We start from the raw sequence: 23,363 nt of genomic DNA, 5'->3' as shown, positions 1-23,363 counted from the left end.
AAAGTTGTATGAGGAGGTTTTTATGTTGCCCTACAATATACAGCACAGCAGAAGGACAGCAGAAGTCTATGCGGGCGACGAAATTAGGTAATTCGCGGGCGCTAATTGGAATCGGTAGGCACAGGACAGGCGTAATTGGAGATCGCAGGGAAAGGCCTTCGTCCTGCAGTGGACGAAATATAGGCTGACGATGTTGATGATGGTGGTGGTGGTGGCGATGATGCTGATGATGGTAATGAGCTAGAAAGTAAGAAACTGCTTAATTGGGTGTTTTGCAAAGCACTCTACAACTTTCTAATTCGAATTTTTCGCTGAACTTTGCTGCTTCAGGAGTTGGTTAATCAATCTTGACTAATTATGTAATTAAGCAGAACACAAAAAATAGTTTGACTAACTACATACAACAGTCAGCAGCATGCGTTTGGTGCATCGGCATATTTTTAAGCTCTGGCTAAATTTAGTTGGGACACCCTGTATATATGGAGGGAAAGAGAGTAGAAGTGTTTGTTTACGGCCACGTGATTTCGCACTGAGTGAGTGGGACCGATTTTATGGCTTCGTGCGTCTGGTGTTGCAGCACTGGCAGTGCATCATTCGCAGCCACAAAAGAAGCGTTGCATTAGTTTCTACTTTAATAAATGAAACGTTCCTGAAAATGCCACCAAAGCATGTCGCCGCTTAAAAATGGGAAGACAACCATCGCTCACACGCCGAGAAAATATGCCGAAACTAATCCGTACAGCGAGCTAAGAAAGAGAAAGTCGTGTACTGCAAATGAGTGCGCTTAACAACCATCGACAGCAGCCCTGTCTATTCATTTTCTTATATAACTATATTTGATAGTTTTTTGTCAATTGTCTTACACTTTCTGCACTTTTGCTCTTTTCTACAGAACGTCCTTTACAGATGTCGAGATGAGCGACTGAAAAAGTTCAGTGATTTTCTGTCCGTTTTTCGTCTGGTAAAGATGTCTGCACTTGAAGACGTGTTTCGAAGTAAGCTCTTCGAACTCAGACTGAAGGAGATAGACCAAGCGTACTGCGTCAATGTACTGGACAGCCTTCTGGAGACTTTCATTAGTGCATCTACGTCTGTGGTAAGAATGCGAGCGGTGTGATTTGTATTTTGTGTATATGCAATTTAGTAAGATACTGCTTGTGATATTAACAGATAAGATGCGGTTGCTTATTTTGTTGACATATTAGCAGAAAGAAGTTTATTTATGTGATGTAGTTAGGGAGACCTAAAGGCGAAAAAATGGCTTTGTAGCGCTTAAGCGAAAATAGAAGATTAAGGAGCAGAGAATCGTCCATGCAATCTTCTATAATGGCTGAAGCCAGCACTGATGAAAACGTCACACGCGAAAGCACTTATTCGTGCGGTACCATCTTCTCGCAGCATCAAGCCACCGAAATTAAGTTGTCATGCGTTAACATTCCAGTGTATTGAGGTTACTATACAAACCTACGAATACTTTGTTCTGTTTTAAGTGAAGCCTTCTTTATCTACCCTTCGAGTTGCCACGTGGCTGTTTTTTTCTGATGCACAGATGGTTAGTAACTACGCGAAAATATATATTCTTTAAGAAATCTACGCTGAAAAACATTACACTTACTTTTTGCGATGTTTCAGCCGGTAACAATGTTTTATCAAGAATCGTTTAGCATGCCTAACGAGAGCTTCTTCACGCATTTAGGCTAGAGTCCTTGTGCAGCATTGCACTGCAACTAGTTTGAAACGAGACAAAGAAGGTTCCCCGTTCAACATAAAAGAAAAACTGGAAACAAATCGTGACTACATATGGACACCACGGGCCTAGTGCCCGCACTAAGGTGTGTCCGAAGCATAGTAATACGATCACGGGCGTTAAAGCTTTCAAGACGTACGCAGTTCCGCAGCCCTAATCTTCTAGCAGTGCACGAAAAAAAGGCTGCTGAGCATAGCTCCCGTATTGCGCAACTGACACGATTAGTTACAACAGGTAATTCACTAGGTATGACTCGTAAGCTTCACGCTTGTGTAGCAGTTGCAGTGGATTTGAATTGAAGACGGTAGAATTCTCAACTTAAATGCCTCAAAGGTGTGTCCGCATGTGTTCAGAAACACAAAAATGCACTCATGCACGCACGCGCACACATACACACGCACGCACATATATATGCATACATACATAGCAGGTACAATATAGTGTGCCTACACGAAGTGCTCAAACACATCTTATATTCAACACTGACGGCAGGTATCCTGCTGACACTATATTAACTTCACTGCAGGGTAGCTACGAGAACAATTCACAAACCTAAATACATATGCTGCAGTCTCTCGACCGGAAATGTGAAAAGGGGAATGCAAATCTTACCACGGCACGGGCATCTTTGATGAAGTAGCCGGTGTGCAACATGCGTGGCTACGAAGTGTTTTTTGTATATCAAGTGCCCGGCTACCTGGGAAACTTTCAAATTCTTTGTGTGCTACAGTCGACGTGGGCTGATAATGATATTGCTAGCTCATTGATTTCTGAGATAAGTTGTTCTTTGTTGCGAAGTTGAAATCAAGTCCAAATAAACGAGAAAGAGAAATGATAAGCCCCTTTTTTGTCCCGTCCTTGGTAAAACATGCTTGGCACTCACGTTAACACGCTAGACTATAACTGCCTTCTTGTTTTACGTCGGATTAGGCGTGTGTCATTACGTTTGCTTCATTTATTTTGCTCCCGTTCAAGGGCATACAGCCGTACATGATGAAAAATAATGTTAACTGAAAGAAGCATACGTACACAACAAGGACTCAGAAAATCCCGACGCCGTACTAAGCAGAAATAAGGATTGAATGAGGCAGAGTTACTCGGTCCAGAGACATGGTGGCCTTTGCCGTGGCACTGCATTGTAGGGCGCTCAAGCCGAGATGTAAAAGCGTGGTCCCAGCGCACAGATCCTTCATTCTTTGTTGGATTCCTGGAGTAAGTGCTGATCAACCCGAGTGTGATATTTTCACTCAGGAAGCAAAATACCTTGAGTAGATTTGAACCTACATAGCTATCGAGTGTCAGCGTATTGCTTAGAAGGAGGGCTAACCAAACAAGGTTTTAAAGAAGTGAACGTTGAAGATGTGCCTGCTTTGAATAATTCTTTCTTGTTTGCTATAGTTCCAAAATATAGGAACCTCAAATTTAAAATGTTTATTTCAGATGATCATTATTGCTTTTGCAATCGTTACGTTCATGAACCCGGAGAAAATATTTAGCCCAGCTACTATATACTCATGTATGTACATCTTGACACTGATGGATGTTTTCACAAATACGATGCCCCATGTTGTCAGGCTGAAGAGCCCGGTAAGTAAAAAAAAAGCACTCTATAAAAGCAGAAGAAAAAGAAGTGCCCTGCTCGATGCGCATTAGGAAATGAATGGTAAAAACAGACAGCAATAGTGGTGTCATTGTCGAATTGGGAATCCAAGTTCACATTAGCATTCACGGCTATATTGCATCAAGAACACATCCCACACGGCCAACAGAAACCTCTTAATCTGCGCATGCGCCAAGGTACAGCGTTCCTATTGTGTCTGAGTGACGCCCCCGCTTTTTCATCATACATGAAGGGAGTTACGCATTTACGCAGCTGCGCTCTCCCGTAGCACTCCAATCGTATACCATCTGGAACATGTAGTTCTGCTACCGTGTAGGCCGCCGACACAAGAAGGAAGCGTAGTTAACTGGTGCTACTTACGCAGTGAAATTACAAGTTGTTGCCAATTGAGGCTGGTAAGAATGGCCCCAAACTTGCTCGCTGCGGCACAACGCGTGCACTGACGGCAATGCTGTGGTAGTGCTTTGTTAGGAGAGTTGGCTCAGCACTGCGTAATTTCGCGTTCTCAGCGGTTCCAGAGAGGATGTCTAACCACTCGCAAAACTCAACATCTTTGTTGTCTTTCCAGGCAAGGTGCATTGCCTAATGGAGTGATCCTATAGGTTTCATTCGCGATGAGAAAGCGGGAAGCTTGTATGAAAATGAATGTCAAGCTCACAGAGCTCAAAATGGAAAGCATGTGGATACAGGATGCTGGTCGCGGGAAATAATTCTGCTTCACCAAAGAAGCACAAGTATAGCCAATTAACAATTAGCTAAACAATATAACTACTGCTCTCGCAGCCTTAAGCCAGAGGTCAGATGCAAAAACAAGAAACGGGCAGTTGTCCCAAGCTACCTGCCTGCGTAGTAATGAATCGTGCCAAGGTACACCAGGGGTAGAATTCAGGTCAAGTCACGACCAAAAGATAAAAATAGGTGAGATTTCAAATTCTCACACCATTAAAGCTAAGGAAAAATTACAGAGAAGTAGGAAATCCGTACGAAATCAGGGAACGTTGTGAGCAACAGCAAAGAAGAGGAATTGTCCACTCAGCTATCAAGAAGTCTTAGCTGCCACCTTTATCTATATGAAATATGTGTAGGTACCAACCTCATGGTAGGACGGCATCACGCTGGATCCGTACTGATAGAGAGCACTCAAATTGCTTGCGATCTTGTATGCACAACACCTAATGATGTCGGGTGTCGTAATGATGTCAAAGTATATTGTTACTTAAAAAATGGGCGTCGTTACACTGATGAGGCTAATATTACCTATTATCTAACTGAACATTACACATTTAGCCTTATAATCTAGTAGACACACGCAATAGAGGGAAAACGAAAAGAAAGCTTGGCTTAAGGAAGACAGCTGACGCTACTTTAGGAATAGGCAAGGAATAAGGCAGCGGTGGCGTAGAGGTAGAGCATCCGCCTCGCGTGCAAGAGCACCGTGGTTCGAATCCCGGTGCCACGCAATTTTTCACCGAATAAAAGAAAATCCGCGTATTGATAAAATAGCATAAACAGGCCTGGAGTGCGGAAAGATCACGTTGACCAGAACCGGTAACGCACCCCCTCACCAGAGCAGGATTGGCCACCCTGGTGCAGTACTTGGCCACAACCTCCTATATGAATACAACGGAAAAGTGTATAACAGCTGTGTCTTAGCAGTACTCACGTACGGTGCTTAAACCTGGAGGCTTACGAAAAGGGTTCTACTTAAATTGAGGACGACGCAACCAACTATGGAAAGAAGAATGATGGATGTAACGTTAAGGGAGAAGAGCAGATTGGGTGAGGGAACAAATGCGAGTTAATGACATCTTAGCTGAAATCAAGAAAAAAAAAATTGGCATGGGCAGGACATGTAATGAGGAGCGAAGATAATCGATGGTCATTGAGGGTTACGGACTGGATTCCAAGGGAAGGGAAGCGTAGGTAGCAGGGGGCGGCAGAAAGTTAGGTGGGCGGATGAGATTAAGAAGTTTGAAAGGACAACGGTGTGCCAAAGGTGTGCCCTAAGTTCAGTGCACTGCAGGCACCAGTTGCTGAAATAAACAGTATATAGTGTGAGGTAAACACAACTGAAATATGTTATTGTAGCTGTAGTTATTAGCCTGGTCGCAGGACACAAATAATGTATATAGCATGCCGGCTGAAGCACTCCAGGACACAGGCCAAATATAAGTGGTGAATTTAGGTTCATGAACGTAGACCAGATAGTAAAATACGCACAACCAAGCAAGAAAACTCAACAGATTTTCTTCTATCTCTCATATGCTGAAAGCCCGCAAGTGTGAGACAATTTGCAGCATTTTATTCAGTTCATTATTAACAAACATAACCTAAGTAGAAGCCTGACGACGTACAAAATACGGAAACAAAAAACTCTATTAAAAGGATCCTGAGAAGCGCCACCCCTAAGGGTGACACCGCGGGCCGCTCCCACGCGGGGACAGTTAGGATTCAGCTAACCATCGCATCGGAGGCTCTCTGAACAGCTCAAAGCTGCCGGTGGTATTCCGAGCTCTTGATGGCCGAGTTCCACTTCTGTTCAGTGATTTTCTTATTCTCTTGTAACGAGGAACACCGCCGGAGCATGTGTTCTAGATCGCATGTCCCCCCGAGCTAGGGCACTGTGAGCTAAAACCATCCGGAAATAAACAGTGCATGAAGGCCAGACTGATAGAATGATAGGTGTAACGTTAAGGGATAAGAAAAGAGCAGATTGGGGGAAGGAACAAATGCGAGTTAATGACATCTTAGTTGAAATCAAGAAAAAGAAATGGGCATGGGCAGGACATGTAATGAGGGGGAAGATAGCCGATGGCCATAAGGGTTACGGACAGGATTCCAAGGGAAGGGAAGCGTAGCAGGGGGCGGCAGAAAGTTAGGTGGGCGGATGAGATTGAGAAGTTTGCAGGGACAACATGGCCACAATTAGTACATGACCGGGGTAGTTGCAGAAATATGGGAGAGGCCTTTGCCCTGCAGTGGGCGCAACCAGGTTGATGATGATGATGAAGAAAGAATGAAACATAACGTGAAAGGCGTGATGCAAAGATAGTGGAAAATGGAAAAATAAACACATAGGTAACATGATATCAAAGAAAATATGTCATTCACCCAAATTTAACACGAAGCTACAGATTAATCCTCACTGGTTTCTTAACAGAAAGCTTCGCTGCTGTAGAAAAATTTGTCCTAGTGCAGGATTCGATCCTGGGACCCACGCCTTCGGGAGGCGGTCGCCCTACCATCTGAGCTAACCGACAGGTCAGAATGGGCCTCCACAACTACGAAGCCTTCTTCCTGAGATTCCAGAATGAGTTTCCTTTGCAACTTCATGTTACATTCGGGTGGATAACAATTTCCCCTTGCATGACACTTCCTCCAAGTTACGGGATTCTGCAGAACGGTTTTATCAAGCAATATTTTGTTTTCATTGGTTATGTGGAGCTGTTCCTAATTACTCAATCCCGTTTTTCTTTACGTTGTTAAGGTTTTTCGCAGCTGTCGAAGACTAATGTCATTTTTTGCTGATGAAGAGTGGAACTCTCAAGCAATTGAAAACACTGGAGGACACGAAACTGCCAGTAAGTCTTTTCGCCTTGAGACTAAAAGAATTTCCCATAGAAAAGCTGACGGCATGTTATTAGTTGCGCACATAATTTTCTTTTTGCATAACGTTACCAAGAACCATGCAAGCGTTCAAATCGACTAGGAATGGAATGGTACAATATTTCTTTTCATCTAACGCTATCACTCACCACTTTCTAAATGCCTTGCTCCTTTAGTGGAAGAAATGTTCGGTAGAACTCACACTATGTCAAATAAACAATATGCAAAGCAACAATAATTACAAGAGCGCCGCCATATATATGTCCATATTTATTGTTACTGAAGTTAACCGCTTCCACATGATGTCGGCTTTGCTGACTTGCATGTAGACAATTACATGTAATTCAATTCAGTTATTTATTGGCCGACTTAGAACACACAGAAATACCAAGACTGGTTGAATCCATAGCCAAAGGCTGGAATGAAGGAATGTTACCGAATAACATTTTTTGACAAGTAATTCTTCGTAAAGTTAACATGTGAAAGGCTGCAGAGGACATATTGGAAAAGTCAGTACAGCTCATTTGCTTTATTGCATTCGTGCAATAGTAATAAAGATAGGGATGAAAGCAACGTGAAATTAATCGATTACGTTTTAATAATTCCTCAGCTTTGTGGAACAGTAATCGGTAAGTGCAATCACTCGCAATGGTAACCGAAATTATAAACGGTCGCTTTTTTGTACCGTGTACAAGTCCGATGCTACGAAATATTTTTACACTTCTGGTCGATTTTTCTATCTCTTTGTGCTCCACTTGCGCTTATATATGAAAATACCACTCGTCTTGACGGTAACTTGTCTTCACTGTCGGCCCGTCTGCTTCAGTGAGCGGATAGACTACGCTTCTCCTTTGCTCAAGTTCTCGTTCCACGACCGTCTTCGCCGTATGCTGTAGTCTTTTGCAGTGTTTCAGTTCATCCGCTCTTTCAAAAGCTGGGAACACGTATCACATGTTATTTGTTTTGTGTCCTTTTTTTTGAGAGCGGTAACCCGACGCCCAGCAGCCTTGCCGTAAAGCTAGCGTACGCGTGCCAAGGAATCGTCTTCAGTGAGGTGCTTCGAGATGTGTGGAAGGAAGCGGCATCCATCTAATGGTCTTCCAAAGAGACCAGCATTGCAGCACATTATTCACATTTTAATTAGTAGAAGCATGCACATCACTGAGGATCCCTCAGAAGGCGCAGTATTTTACAATGACGGGCAAAGGGCGTCGTTCATAAAAATGACGCATTCAAACGTACCCGTAATTCGTCTGATTGTCTTTCACAGTGTCTCTTGGCCCGTGAGTATTAGTTTTATTGAGAATAACTTAAGTGTGTTAATAAACATGAAGAACATCTAATTACTTCCTATCTTGGGCCTCGCGTATTTAGGTCGCTTTCCAGCGAAATACATATATAAGAACCCAGCCGAAAGAAACAAGTGCGATGCAAATGGACTGCCCACCCGCAAGTTAAAAGAATGAACTGCTTGAAAATTGAATATTCACTTTAAGCGGCCATAGTGGCGATAAACAGTAAGCACACAAGTAGTGATAACTGGTAACAACAACTGGGTCTCAATGCAGCAGCTTTCGGCTAATATTTTCGTAATGTCACACGATATCAGTAGAGAAGCCAATTTTACATAGGAAATTTTTTCTACAGAGTACTGCTAATTCGATGGCCACCTCCCCCCCCCCCTCCCCCCAATACCGTTTTTATTCGCTTGTGTGGCCAACAAAAACTCTCCACTGTCGTCTGTTCATTAAATCATATAAACCGAGTTGTTTCAATATGCGACGTAGATAACGAGTAGGCAAAAATATACTTACGAGATATATACAGAGAATTCAGAGATAAAATGGCAGAATAACCCAACCCACGAACGAGTTCTTTCGACCGTCCTCTTTGTGACCCTGCTGAGCACCTTCTTCAGAACGCGGAAATGGCCTGTGACATAACCCCAGGTGGTCGGAGCGCCATCTACGCGCTTAAACAAAGGAAGGGCTGTAGGCTGAAACGTGCGATTTGAGATGGGACACATGCTCGAAATCGGTGCGGGGCACTAAAGATGACTAGCGGGCATACATCAGCTAGGGTTATCTCGTATGTCACCTTGGTGAGCTGGTGTAGAACCTTGTTGGGCCCTGAATAGCGGGAAAGAACTTTCGAAGACATGCCGACGTGGCGGCAAGGGATCTAAAGAAAGACCAAGGAGCCTGGTTCGAAGGGAACGATTCTGCGGTGGCTCCCGTAACGGGCCTTTTGAGTCAGTTGCCATGCAGAGAGCTGATGGAAGTGGTGTCTCAATGGACAACGTGGGATGGCGGTCAAACAACACATAAAAGGGGGGAAAACCAGCTGTGTGGTGGTAGGACGACTTGTATGCGTATATCACATAAGGCAAATTTTTGTCCCAATCACGGTGATCTGCTGAAACCTGCACGGATAGCATCGTGATGAGCATGCGTTAGAGGCGTTCTGTAAGTGTGGATGAGGCGTTCTGCGGGTTGTAGCCGGTGGTTAGCTTGTAACGTGTGGAACAAGAACGAATAATATCGCCGACAATGTGCAAAAGAAAAGATTGACCACGGTCTGTCACCAGCCGTCGTGGAGCACCATGGTGAAGGATGACGTCGTGGAGCCGGAAGTGAGCAACGTCCGTGGCGCAACTGGTCGGCAGTGCCTGTGTGATGTCGTATCGTGTCGCGTAGTCAGCAGTTGCCGCGATCCACTTGTTCCCCAAAACAGAAGTCAGAAATGGCCCAATGAGATCAAGGCCGATGCGGTAGAACGAATGGACTAGTTCAAATGTCTATAGGCAGAAGTGGGCTGGCGGGCTGCAAGGACCAACGCTTACGGCGTTGGCAGGAGTCGCAACCAACAGCATACCGGCGCACAGAACTGTAAAGGCCTCGCCAAGAGAATCGACGCCGCACGCGGTCATATGTACGGGATACTCCGAGGTGGCCGGCTGCTGGGGTATCGTGCAGCTGGGGTAATAGAGCGGAGGGTCATAGGTACCACGAGCGGAAGCTCGGTACCGTCGGAGATGGCACTGAAATGGTAGAGAATATTGTCACTGAGCCCGAACAGGTGGAAGGCTTAGTTAGAGCGATTACAGCGTAGACGATCAATGATGGGCCGCAAATTTGCATCACTGTGTTGTTGATTGCGTGTATCACTCATGTCGAAGATGTCAAGGACGCGGGCGTCAGAATCGTGGGTGGTGGAATCGGGAGGGTCCACGGAATAACGTGATAGGCAATGGTCTTCCTGGTAGACGGCGCCGTACTTGTAACGGGCATCAAAACTGTATTCTTGAATTACGCCCTTATTCAGAAATTCATCTTGACTTGAAGCTCATGCTTGACTTGATATAAATGATGCCTAGTGCGAACGCGTCCAAGACGACCATTGCGGTTCTTTTGGTGCGTTCACAACAAGCGTCATATAAATCAAGTCAAGCATGGGCTTCACGTTAAGGTGCAATTATGAATACGGGGGTTAGCGTCCAGTGACCAAGGCCTGTAGTCGGGTCTTTGAGAGACGAAGGCTAGCACGGCGCATGGTGGTCCGTGATGACCGAAAAGATGCGGCCAAACAAGTACGGTCGAACCTCTGCGACTGCCCTAACTAGAGCAAGGCATTCGCGTTTTCTTTAGTTAACTTGCTCTTCTTCAATACATCTCTCTATTGTTACTATTAATCCACGGTCCCGTTGCAGTCTTTCACTTTGGGACTCTCGTCTGTGTATTGTCTCTTACCCATTCATTGTATTTAAAGAATAATAAACTGAAACAGAACTGAACTGGAGTGATGGAGAACTTGCACTCTGGAAAAGAGAGGAGGTGACTGGCGTAGGTGACAACATGGTCTTGGTTTCGTTGCGTCGTCGGGTAAAAATGCGCAAAGATGGATGGAGTCGTAAGCAACCTGGTGCGCGTTTGGAATGAATGCATCGGCCTGTTGAGGACCACATGAAAATCTGATTTTGTTCTTCAGGAGCTGTGTTAGCGGACGGGAAATGTCGGTGAAGTTCTTCACAAGATGTCGTAATAAGAACAGAAGCCAATAAAGCTCCGGACGTCTTTGGCCGAAAGCGGCATGCAATTCTATTGGGATTAGTTTGGATGCTGCGAAAACTCAGGACAGTAATTTTGTGTTGGCCGAACCTGCACTTCGAAGAGATCAACTGAAGGCCAGCATGAAGGAAACCGCCAAGCACTGCTGGTAGTCGAGTCAGGTGGCTCTCGAATGTTAGTAAAGAAACGATCACATCATCCAGGTAACAGAGGCGCGTCAACGATTTGTTGCCACAAGCAGAGAGTCCATCATTACTTCAAACGTGGCGGAGGCATCACATAACCCAAAAGGCGCAAATTTGAATTTCAAGAAACCGTCGGATGTAACAAATGCGGTCTTTTCGCGATTCAGGTCGTCAACAAAAATCTGCCAATATCCTGAGAGAGGTTGGATGGATGAGACTTAGTTAGACCCGTGAAGACAGTCGTGGACGTCATCAAAATGCCGCAGTGAGTAGACATCGTTACGTGGGACTTTGTTGAAGTTCCAGTAGTCGACGCAGAAGCGCCAGCTGCCATCCTTTTTTACTAGGATGACAGCTGGCGCCCAGGAACTACAGGAAAATTCAGTGACGTTTTTGGTGAGCATCTTGTCGAGCTTGCGCTGAATCACTTGTCGCTCAGTATGAAACATCTGATGCGGACGTCGTCAGATGGGGCTGGCCTGTCCAGTATGGTTCCGATGAGTTACAACGGATGTCTGATCCAACGGGTGGTCGTGAAGGTCAAAGGTGTCGTGATAGGACATCAACAGGGGCCGCAGATCAGCCGCGTGAGCTGGGACGAGATCAGGTGCTAACATTTTGTCAAAACTGACGTCTGTTGAACTCGACGAGGGGGTGGGCGTAGCGGAACACGAAGAATCGTGTGCAGCGAATTCAGAAATGGCATGTCCATCGACAGAAGACACGTTGGCCAGAGCCATGCCTACCAGGATACTTTTCGTGCACCAACTAAAGTTCAAGATGGGCAGTGACACTGTTATTAGTGACGGTAACGAGGGTGCGAGGAACCGTAATATTTTACGCATACACCTAGTGGAATCAAAAAATGATCGTCGTCAGAAATGGAAGTTAGGGCAGTAAAGTTTACGTTCGGTGGTTGTCGAACGTTATCGAAAAAGCACAAACGTGGTTGACGTGTGGGCGGAGCGTCAGAGTGAAGAAGTAAGTCGAGCTGGAGGACACCACTTCCACAATCAAACAGGGCGGAATGGGCTGATAGAATATCCACGCCCAGGATGAGCTTACGGGAGCACTGCTAGAGCACGGAAAGAAGTGCCATCGCGGATTGGTCGACGACACTGATGCGTACTGAGCACATCCCAGGGACATCCACCGCCGGCGACACGGATGGCTGACAACGTGTTTGGTGTGAGGACCTTTTTCAAGCGATGACGAACCTCTGGAGACATCACAGATATATGTGCACTCTTGTCAACGATAGCAGCGGCGCGTACACCGTCCATTTTAACGTCTATTAGGTTACGTGTAGTCGGCAGTGTGGTCAAAGGATCGCCCTCTTCGTCGTCCTACTGAGCACCTCCTTCAAGATGCGGGAATAGCCTGTGATAATATCACTACAAAATTACGAGACCTGTAACTTTGCAATGTAATTGGCAAATTTCCGCGAAGCAGTTCAGGGTTATCGGGTCATTAGAATATCCAGTTCACAGGCGTTATAACGTAAAAGTATTCATAACTGTTCTATTCCGATTCTGCAGTCAGCCCTCTGCGATTGGTCAAACACTTTTTTTGGACCGCCCCCGCTTCACATGTCTATCACACGACGTCACGAAAACCGCGATAGCTCCCCATCTGATATGACGTGTACACATGGATTATGCATAATTTGACTGAATAAAAGAAAAATAGTTATTTGTGATTCGACGCCGTTTCCCCATTAGCCCTCGGCTATTGGTCAAAATGTTTCAGGCTGCACCCACTTTACCTGCCTCTCACGCGACGTCACAAAACAGCAAAAACTCACCGCGTCAAAGTGAGGTGTACTCGTTAAAGATGCATTAATATGCCGAACAAAACTGCATTTTCTTCTGAATAGCCGAAGAATGCCCCGTTCCGAAAGGAATAAATTATGACTGCCACCGATCGCTCAGGCACTGGCTACTCGCAGCTGCCGGAGAGCGTGGGTTTATTTGAGGGTAAGAAAACCTTTTGCGTGGCCGTGTAATGCTTTCGAGAACGTTCGGCACGTTTGCGACCTCGTTCTGCCAACTATTCTTTGGTGAGGATCAGTTTTAGCGCCATTCTCAAGCTTCCGTTGCATGCCGCCGCGATTGTTAACGAACCACCGCAAGCTAAGAAGGCAAAGCGGACCGATCGCTGACGCTGGCACAACCCTCTTCAACCGATTGTTGATTTTCACTGCAGTTGCTCGGCCCCATTGAATCCCTCTCCACTTGAGCGTGCTCCTCGCCTCTTGGAAGCCAATTAGATAAGACAACCCGCTCAGTGTACGCAATGTTGTTTTTCAAGAACACAAAAGTGAAGTCCTATGAACAAGCTGAGCGTTTGTTTGGTCTATTCAGGCAATCCTGCGGGTGACCGCCCGATGGTTCCGTTGGTGGCTACGCAAATTTGATGTCAGGAGATTGGAATAAAAACGTATTGGAATAGTTTTACGTTATAGGGCTCCAATTCACTTCTCTTTACCCGCTTTCAAATAATTGCGCAATGTTGCTAGCGTTAATGCTGAGCTCGTGAAATTATCGACTGCTATAGCAAAGGGGGCTCAATTGTCAGTCGCGTTTTGCTAATAGCTATTCTGCATAACACTATTTCGCAGCTGGAGAAATCACCTTGAGTGACTGCTCCTTTGCCTGGGCAAAGGAAGGCTCGGAGGTGGATCATCCTGTTCTTCAGAATATCAGCGTCAACGTGAGCAATGGTTCCATTGTGGGCATCGTGGGTTCTGTAGGAAGCGGGAAGTCTTCGCTCTTGTCTGCTGTCTCCAGCGACATGAGACGCCTGAGGGGATCCACAGCGCTTAGAGTGAGTAATCAACGAATTAGGTCTCTTTGTCACCTGTTTGTAGATGAGTAGGTGGTAAATCTGCATTCCGATGTGCGCACTTATTCTGATATTATTGCAAGCTAGAGGTCAGAAAACTAATTCCTGTACGAGAAGAAGCCCGATTCTTTCCCGTTAATAGATGACAACAGGTACAAACAGTAGGCAAGGAAACTACAATCGGAAGGAGGGCAGTAGATATTAAGCGATTATTTACAATCTTGTAATGTAACCCTGAGTATTACACAACAACTTTACAGCTATACGTGCTCGACATGATGAGGGATCTTTTCCTCTGCATTTCTTTAGCGCATACTTCCGTCCGCCACTAGTTTTGCCTTCGAGGGCAGTAGGGTCTAAATTTACAATTATTGCTTCTACTGCATTTTTTTTCTCCTGAGAGAGTGCTAATGCCAACAGCAAGCAACTGGTAGTCCGACGCAACCATTGCTACTTATGCTCTTTATTTTATCGGTGGCATAGAAAAATATCTGGAACAATTTTTGTTTTCCAGCAACAATAAAAAGCACAGAAAAGTGATGACAGCTGTATAGTATTACTCTAAAATGCGCATTTAGTTTTGTATAGAGGTGATTTCTTAGTGTCTTCACTGTGTTGCGTCCATTTGAGGTTATTCCTGCTATACGTCAGTTACTTGCTGCCTGTGCTGCTTACTGTAATATTGAAAGCGGGGCCAGTAGTTATGCATTAACGCACTTTTGTTTACCGCCTTGCACGTCGTACCTTATCACTTTGTGATAAGTAAACTCAAACTACCACTCAAGGGTAGAAAGCTAGCGCGTGACCAATTTTTGTAACGCTCATCGCTCCCTAGCACGGTGTTTCAAGAAAGCTCCGCATTCTCATTGCAGATTTACTTTTTGCCAAATATCTCCTTTCAACGTCTAATCAGCCGTAATATTCAAACATGCTGTCTATTTGACAGCAAGAACGATCTACCACTATCAGGTCTTGTCCTCGCTGAGTGCTTTCCCGTGTCGTGGACGCTTTTCCTACTCTATGGCTGGAGTTTTGGTTCATCTATGCATGTTTGCATGGGTTCGCTTGTTCACAATTTAGTGTTCCTTTACACTATGCACCAAACCACTTAACAAACGTCACGAGTGTCGAAAAAAATTGTTGCCTGCCGATCCTTTCCGTAAACCACAAAAGAGCAGCCATCTTTCCCACAGCAGCTTTCGCTTTTATGACGTAGTGCATTCATACATGCATTGCCATGCGAGAAAAGACGTACTAAAAAAGCATATCAGACGACTGGTAGGCCCCAGGGTTTAGGAAACCACACGAAAGAGTACGTTTCGCTAACGGGCATTGGCGTTGTAGAGTTGGTGTTGAGCAACGCACTATCTGGTGAGTGCGACCGTGATGTTAAATTCAGTTTGCTCTTTTCGAACATCCTGTGTGGAACCTGTTAATAATACTGTCACCCCCATGTGGTGACTCACATGTGGCCTTGCGCTGTTCAGCACGAGATCGTGGATTCAATCTCTGCCGCGGCTGCTGCATTGAGATGGAGAAAAAAAATGCAACATCCCTTGTGTGCCATTTTCCAGATGCATGTCAAATGCCACCAAATAGTTAACATTAAACTTTAGTCCCCCACTACGCCATCCTTTATAACGCAAATGTGCAGTTTTGGGTAAAACCCAGAATTTATGTAATTCCTATTGTGACTCGTACACTGCTTTCCTTTTCGTCTCTGACTTGTTTTCACCAATGGATGATAGCTTTTACGCCGCTAACGCATGGTACGAGATGCGCCCACATTTATCTTAAATTTTTTCGATATTTTCACCTATCCTATGGCAAAAGAGCCTCGTCTATTGAGAATGACGCATGCGAAGCGCACAGTGTTGTCCCTTCTAAAATTGCATGGGCACCACTGATTGCTCACTCTTGTACAGTTTTACACCCGTAAATAGCCGACGGACTCGATTTGTTAGCTCACATTCGACGACGAATTATTGTGCTCGCTGCAGTTGTGATTTGGTTGTTTCTTGTTTTTCTGAGAACAAGTTACCCAATAGTAATTCGTAACTCCCCTTTTGGATAGTACTTGCTTCTTCGTCGTCACTGCAGCAAAACCTTCTCTTGTTTGGCATTTTTCAAATATCTTCTGTACACAGAGCTCCTGCATCCCAATTGTTTTATTGAGTTAATAGAACTACCACGAAACTGTCGAGTAAGTTGCAAAAAAACCGTTTCTGCTTGCCTTTATGGCCAGGACAATAAAAAGAAATACTGTAACTGTATTCCTACAAGCACCCTAATTATTCACTGCGGTACATTTACGCAGGGCACAATTGGTGTTGTATGTCAAAGACCTCATGTCTTCAACATGACCATAAGGGACAACATAATCTTCGGCAGAAAGGTCGATGAATTGTACTACTGGAAAGTGCTGGAAGCTTGTCAAATGATTCGAGACATCGAGAGTCTCCCGGCTGGCGACTTGGCTGAAGCAGGAGAGAAGGTAAGGTGAGAGTACACTGGAGGGGGGGGGGGGGGGGTAACAGGTAAGGCATTGCAAATGCAGAGCTTTCCGGAGTGTTATAATATTTGGGAGATACTAAAGCGGGGTGTAACCACAGTACAATACCAAGTCACTTCTTTCAGGAAATCATTTTTAGAAGCTTGTGGCATCTGGGTGTGCTCGTGATTCTGCGTGCGTTTTCTTATATAAAGCTGATAGTACAGCAGCTATACCAGATACGATATTGCATGCCGGAGAAAATGTATAATTTTGCAAGTTATTTTGATGCATCTGATTCGTTTCAGAGCTTTGATTAGGATTTATTGAGCACGAATCATACATTCAATGGATACATTCAATAGATGGGAAATACCCTCAATGCGTGGTTCTGAATAACGCGCAAGCAATGACCAATGTGTTATTTCTTGCTCTGAAGCTGCTGTTTCTAACTGTGTAGTTCCTGGGATCACTCACACTTGATAGAATCAGATTATGCATCTCACTTCTCCGCAAATAAATCTAGAGAGAAATGGCTTTCTTTCGTCATCGTATGCCAAAAAAGCATTCGTTTGATGCACTAGTCTTTATTAGGGGCCGGGATAAGAGCAGCGCTCGCTTGGACAATGTCAGTTTAATATTTTATAATGTAAAACAACATGAAGTGTTCAAATGTGCAATATATTTTGGAATTAAGCACTTCGCAATGACTAGCGAGCTTTGGTTCTTGATGCCTTTGTTAAGCTATTCCGGTGGGTTGGACTGCATTGGTGACTAATATTTACGAGAGAACATGAGCCGATTACATAATTCAGCTTAGTGCCGGCTAAGCTGAGTACCATAAGTATCGCATGTATATTAAGTATCTAGATGCGTGCTATATCGGTAAAGCATAGAACAAGCGCCTTATTACCGCTTACTTGAAAAGCACTGGCCAGCACAGTTGAACAGACGTTTCTGAATATTTTTACTCCTAGTTTATATCTGGTCCTACCACTTGTTTCGAGTTCAGCCGCTGTTACCAGGTGCTTTTGCTATCAAGAAATATTTCCGCGATTGGCACCTTTGAATATTGTGGGAAAGGTTTGCTTATGAATGCTTCTTTTCTGTCGCCTCTTACGTGATGCCGAAATTATTAGTTTTTTTTTACCCTGTGCAGGGTGAAATGCTGAGTGGAGGTCAAAGACAGCGAGTAGCCTTAGCCCGAGCGGTCTACTCAAGAAGCGACATTTACCTCCTGGACGATCCCATCAGCTCTCAAGATGCCCGTGTTGCACGCGGTATCCTCGAGCGAGTCATTGGGCCACGTGGTCTGCTTGGAACAAAGGTGAAATATTTGTTTGTTAGTGTACATCATATAAAAGTATTTGCGACCATTACCTATTTGCGTATACATCATTATATCGCGTTAAACGGTGTGAAACTTACGTAAAATCTAATTAGACAAGTGTACAGTGCCATCATGAGCATAAAAAAAATTCACTAGTGGAGTTCCTACGTTTTCAAACTGTACAGCGATTTACGAGTGATGCCGTTACGGTGTGCTTCGGGACCCCCTGGGGCCCTTTAACTGGCACCCAATGCGTGGTAGTCGGGCTTTCTTACATTTCACCCCCATCGAAGCGCCGCTGTCAAATTAGTCACCTTCGTCCGTCCGTCTGATCTCGGCATTTCGAACGTCCATCTTTGGTAAATTGTAAAATATTTTTGAGGATGTGCCGTAACCCACTTTGCGTTCTCGCATAAATATTCATAATCGGCAAACGACTCGCGTGCTTTCCCACAAGACACGGTGGTGAAACGTCTCCCGCAGAGCGAACATCTCGCAAAACAAACCCGTCTGTAAAACAATTTGATTCCCCCTGCGAGGCACCACTTTTGTCGTGAAACATATATAAGTTGCTCCTCCTTCGCGTTCTCCATTAGAGCAATTTGAAGGATTTTCGGGAATTCAGACGCGTTTGTCATTCTTTTTCGGGCTGCACATCATCATTGGTATTTTGCAGCATTTGTTGAAATATTTATGTGTCGCCACTCCTCGGTATAGTGTGATATGAATTGTAGCGCTGCCCGTGCACGATAACAACATTCGGCAGAGACACTTAAGAGTCGCTTTGGCGAAAAGTTTTCACTTTGGTATTCATCCGCGCATCGTGGTTCACGTTATAAACATTTGCACGACGTTCCGTTTGCGACGTGATGGCGGTCGTATACCCTATTTCGTACGCATATGATTTGGCGTCGACGGTGGTCTTGTTGTCGTTGTTGTTCATGATTTCCTGTCACGTATGTGGCTTCTACACACTATTCACGATTGGTCAAGAAATGAATACGCGGTGCACAGCGGTGTCACTTGGCGTTGAAGGATTGTTAGAGCATGAGAGAAGACCACGACGACGACGCTGACCAGCACGTCATCAAAATCTATTACTTAATCAAACCGATTTCTTTGTTGATCATATTATTCATTTCATTCTTCCCATATTGCCTCATTTTAAACTATATATAATTTTTTTTTTATATTGAATGGCTGTCAACTGAGTCGTCTTGGACTTTACTAGCTTTAATTAATTCATCAAAATTACAGATTTCTAAATTATATACTTTAACACATATGTAAAATCTGCCCGACTCTTATCCGATCCCCGTGAGTGGGTATGAGCCAAATATATTAAGATCATCATCATCATCATCATTATCATCATCATCATCATCATCAAGTGTTCCGTGAGCTTTTTCATATAGGCAAGCCACGGTGCTCGGTTGTGCAAGACACTGAGAAATTTGACGTTAATCCGGGCACTTCTTCGCGTGTATTTAGTGGCTCGAGCATCGAGTGACACTCTAGTTTTTAGCGCAGTACTTCCCGTTTACCACCTGACACGACCGAGGATGAAATTCAGAATAAATCAGAAAAGAATAGAAAAATATAGTATTGTAGAATATTCGTGGGTTTCATTACAGATATGATATCAGAGCATTTGTTTAGTAACAAGTTGAGTTACTGAAGTGTCTTGAATAACTAGAATTAATAAAAGATCACTGGTTACCGCGCACCAAAGCACCGAATCGTAGATTTTAGAGACCCGCCACGTGAGCACGACTTTGGCGAAATTCTTGCAAACACGGAAGTCGAAAGCGCAAGTGTTGACGTCACTAATAACGTCACACACAAGAAGGTGGCACAATACTTAAATGGCTACCTAATGGAAAGCGGTTGCCTGGCGCAGACTCAGCGTCTGCCTAGCAGAGGGGATGTGACGTCACGCCCTCCTCTCTCGCATCTCCTCCCCCGGCGCTCACCTGCTCGCAACAGCTTCGCGCGCGCTTGTTACATCATCTGACGTCAGCACCGGAGAGGGTTCGTAAGGGGCCCTTCGTGCGTCGCTCGCTAGGAGGCTACGCCCACCAGGTGGCGCGCGCTGCGCTTCCTCCTCGCCCGCATATCTTGCCTGCCAGTGGAAATACGTTCGCTCGCTTAACCTAAGGAGCACCAACTCCGAGGTGCCAGTGCCACGAAGATACACCTAAGTCAAAGAATAGGGTCGCCTACCATTTTTAGTGTTTCCGCCATCGGCTATTTTTCGTACCATGCTTTGGTCACATGCTGCCAGATTTTTGTGAAATGGGGCATGTGATGCTTTCGCATTAAAGGTACTTATTGCTTTCACAGTTGAGGTGACCATGTGAGAAACGACATAAAGACGAGTAATGGTTTCGCCCGGTAAAGAACAATTATTCCCTCATTGTAGTTTCTGGTGCAGATGTTTGATGGGGATGCTAACCACGCTAAAATATAACGTGCCAGGAAATTTAAAATATATAAAAACTATTGTTCTCGTTGGAAAGGAAGACGCATCTTATAGTAGCTTCGGTGTTTCTGTGAGGCATTTCGACAACTTGTTTAAAAATGCCGTTAGGGGCTGTAAATACACAGTACTGCCCATATATATTGTACGATACAAGTGCAACCTAGTGTTTACCTTATTCGATTCCCCATAATGGCAATTTCTGGACCTTCCGTTCGAAAATGTTATACAATGCTATATTGTGCACGGATAACATCTCATATTAAAGCGCGAGCGTTGCGAAATTATTTTATCTGCGCACTTTACCTTTAAAACAAGCATTATAAAGCCCTGTGCTGCAGTTTCATGGACAGACAAATTTTATTCGGCATCGCGATGTCCCGTTCTGTGCAAATACAGTGATCGGCGCTAGCATTGGTTATTACAGCCAAGCATGTTCCGTGCAAAGACGAAGCGGTAGTAATCGTGTCTGCGAAGTATTACGCCGATGTACGCTACGATACAGAAATTTTAAAATGTACGCATGCCTCCCTTGTCGAACCGGCCAGACTTTCCTCTTGCAGGGAAGACATGCCAGAATTCGTACTCACGTCACGGGTGCCGTCTGTCGCCTATCACAATCCAGTGGTAGCGCAGACTCAGGGATTCCTTGGACACACCTGGCGTTTTCCTCGAAAATGCGTTATGTATGAAGTTTATATAGAAAAATTGAAAAATAACTAGTCCAGAACTCAGCACCATAGCATCTCTACGTGGGTGAGAGAATACCTAGATTGTGATGATTTTGATGTCTCGACAGCTGCGCACGTGTGCGCGTCAGGCAGATTTCACGACATTGCACGCTCTCATTGATCGAAGCGACGATTCTATACCTCGAACATCCCTTGCGATTTCGTCCGCACTGTGACGCTATCGTGGACGCTCAACACACCTAGAGTTTCCTGTTATATATTGCTATAGGGGGCGAAGTCTGCCTTTATAGCTGCAAAAATTCCTGAGAAACGGCGAGATTGATCCTCCGTCCCAACGATCACGTGAATGCTTCGGCCGAGCCAAAGACACTTTTTGAAACCTCTGGCGCGGGCGCCACAAGCGAACGTCTGGCATGATTCCCTCAGGGCTGCTGTAGGACTACGACTGGTCCAAAATATTTTCTCACAAGACACAGCTCGCCGTTCAGTGGCGAAGTCGCTGAAGCCTTCCATATTAGGACAACCTTCCATATTAGGACAAGCCTTCCATATTAGGGAGGACTCACGGCTGCTGCACTTGATGTCGAAAACCACGAGATGGCGCCACCACAATCATAGCATGGGCTATTGTATCATGCGGCGCTTCAGATGCGCTACGACGCTTTGCATGCATCGCGCTTAAGAATCAGCATTTTAATTGCTATCACGCCAACGATAACACGTCCCTGGTTCGACAGCATTGTCCGAATTAACAAGTTCGGCTTTTCGGTGGGGTGCATCGCAAGGTTCAAGAAGAGAGCTTATTTCTTCATCAATCTCTGCATTGCCCGAACTCACTGCTTTTGCGAGGCTATAAAATGGCAAGCACTTTGCAACAATCAAGAACTGCCTTGATGTGGGATAAGCATTTGATTCACGTGATTGTCTGACAATACCGAAAAAGAAAACGGATCCTGGCTTAGCCAAGATCCGTAAGGAGACTGGCTATTTTTTTCTAAGTTACTGGATCAACAATCTATTGAATATACTGAAAGCAACTAATTACAAAATTATTATTTACCTATTTACTCAGTTCTTTAGGTAATATGAGTAATTCATACGAACAGAACGATAACGTTTCGATTAATCATTAATTAATAATCACACATTTATTACCTGACTTCAAAAGTAGGATAATTGAAGATATTTCGATAAATAGGTAAATAATTAATCGCCTTCAGGTCTTTCTATTGGGGTGACAACCACTGCGGATAATTCAAGCCTTTATGTTAACCTATTCATCGTTTCTACTACATCAACTAAAAAGAATGGCAAACAACAGAAACATCGACAAACGCGCTAGTTGCGTACTACCAGCACTACTTCGATGTTGGCGGCGGCGCTATTGTCGCGTGGGCTGGCATCCAAGGGCCCGACCTTCCCACATGTGCCGTCTCAAGGCAATGCATGGCGCGTGCATCTCCCCCCCCCCCCCCCCCACCCTGAACACGCTACCCCCTTTCAGCACTCTTTAGCTGTAATGCTCCAATGTAGCTCTTCACTTTGTCGCCTTGATTTTCATGCTCCAGACACGCCTCTTTGTAACCAACAACACCAGGCTACCATTCAGTCCCGATCAGTGGGTCCTTATGAACGACAGGACCGCAGTGCTCTTCGAAGATCTGAACAAGCTGAAGCAGCACTCGGGAGCACCGACGGAACTGTTCAAAGAATCGAACGGTAAACGAATCCACCAAATTGAACCGGAGGAGAGGTAAGGAAAAGCATAAAGCTTTTCGGTGCTAATGAGACCTTTAGATAACACTTAATAAGGCGACCGCTAATTCACGTGCGGTTGTTCCATGCAAGAAGATTTCATATGAAGTTCTTCGCATCGTGTGCAGAAGCCCATGAATGTTTAGCTACAAGGCTTTTGAATACTTCAGATTTTATGAGCTGATATTGCTGTTAGCTGAATATTGGCGCCTCTCCCCTTCGCTTCCCTTTGTGGTTTTTGTAAATTCTGTGTTAAACAGTATTAAGTTTGATTATCAGTTTTATAAAAACGCTAAGGTATGTGAACTTATCGCAGTAGCATTAGCCTGTAATGGGATATTCAATGTACCAATGTAATTTTCTGGAGATGTACAGAAAATTCGTTAACAGTGCGAGCCGTTGATTTGTTCACACATTCAAAAGCACCTCAAATATATCAATATTTTTCAATAGTAATTTGCTAGGGAAGCTGTTATTTACGCACGTAATAAAACTAAGAAACTGCACTTATATAACATGCCATGTGCATTACCGATAGTGAATACG

At 44.7% G+C, this 23,363-nt stretch overlaps 1 protein-coding gene across 1 annotated transcript; it reads left to right on the top strand.

Annotated features, from left to right (window-relative positions):
- The first annotated feature begins 898 nt into the window (after positions 1 to 898).
- Positions 899 to 22,819, top strand: LOC140219107 (multidrug resistance-associated protein 1-like). Its single transcript, XM_072288991.1, has 7 exons — positions 899 to 1,096; positions 3,188 to 3,334; positions 6,856 to 6,949; positions 13,847 to 14,052; positions 16,388 to 16,564; positions 17,721 to 17,888; positions 22,631 to 22,819. Exons 1-7 carry the CDS (start codon positions 968 to 970, stop codon positions 22,817 to 22,819), a joined length of 1,110 nt encoding a protein of 369 aa, XP_072145092.1. The 5' UTR covers positions 899 to 967.
- The last annotated feature ends 544 nt before the right edge of the window (positions 22,820 to 23,363 follow it).

Source organism: Dermacentor andersoni, chromosome 6 (genome assembly GCF_023375885.2).
Source record: "Dermacentor andersoni chromosome 6, qqDerAnde1_hic_scaffold, whole genome shotgun sequence".
NCBI classification, from domain to species: Eukaryota; Metazoa; Arthropoda; class Arachnida; order Ixodida; family Ixodidae; genus Dermacentor; species Dermacentor andersoni.
This window is presented reverse-complemented; position numbering and strand designations above follow the sequence as displayed.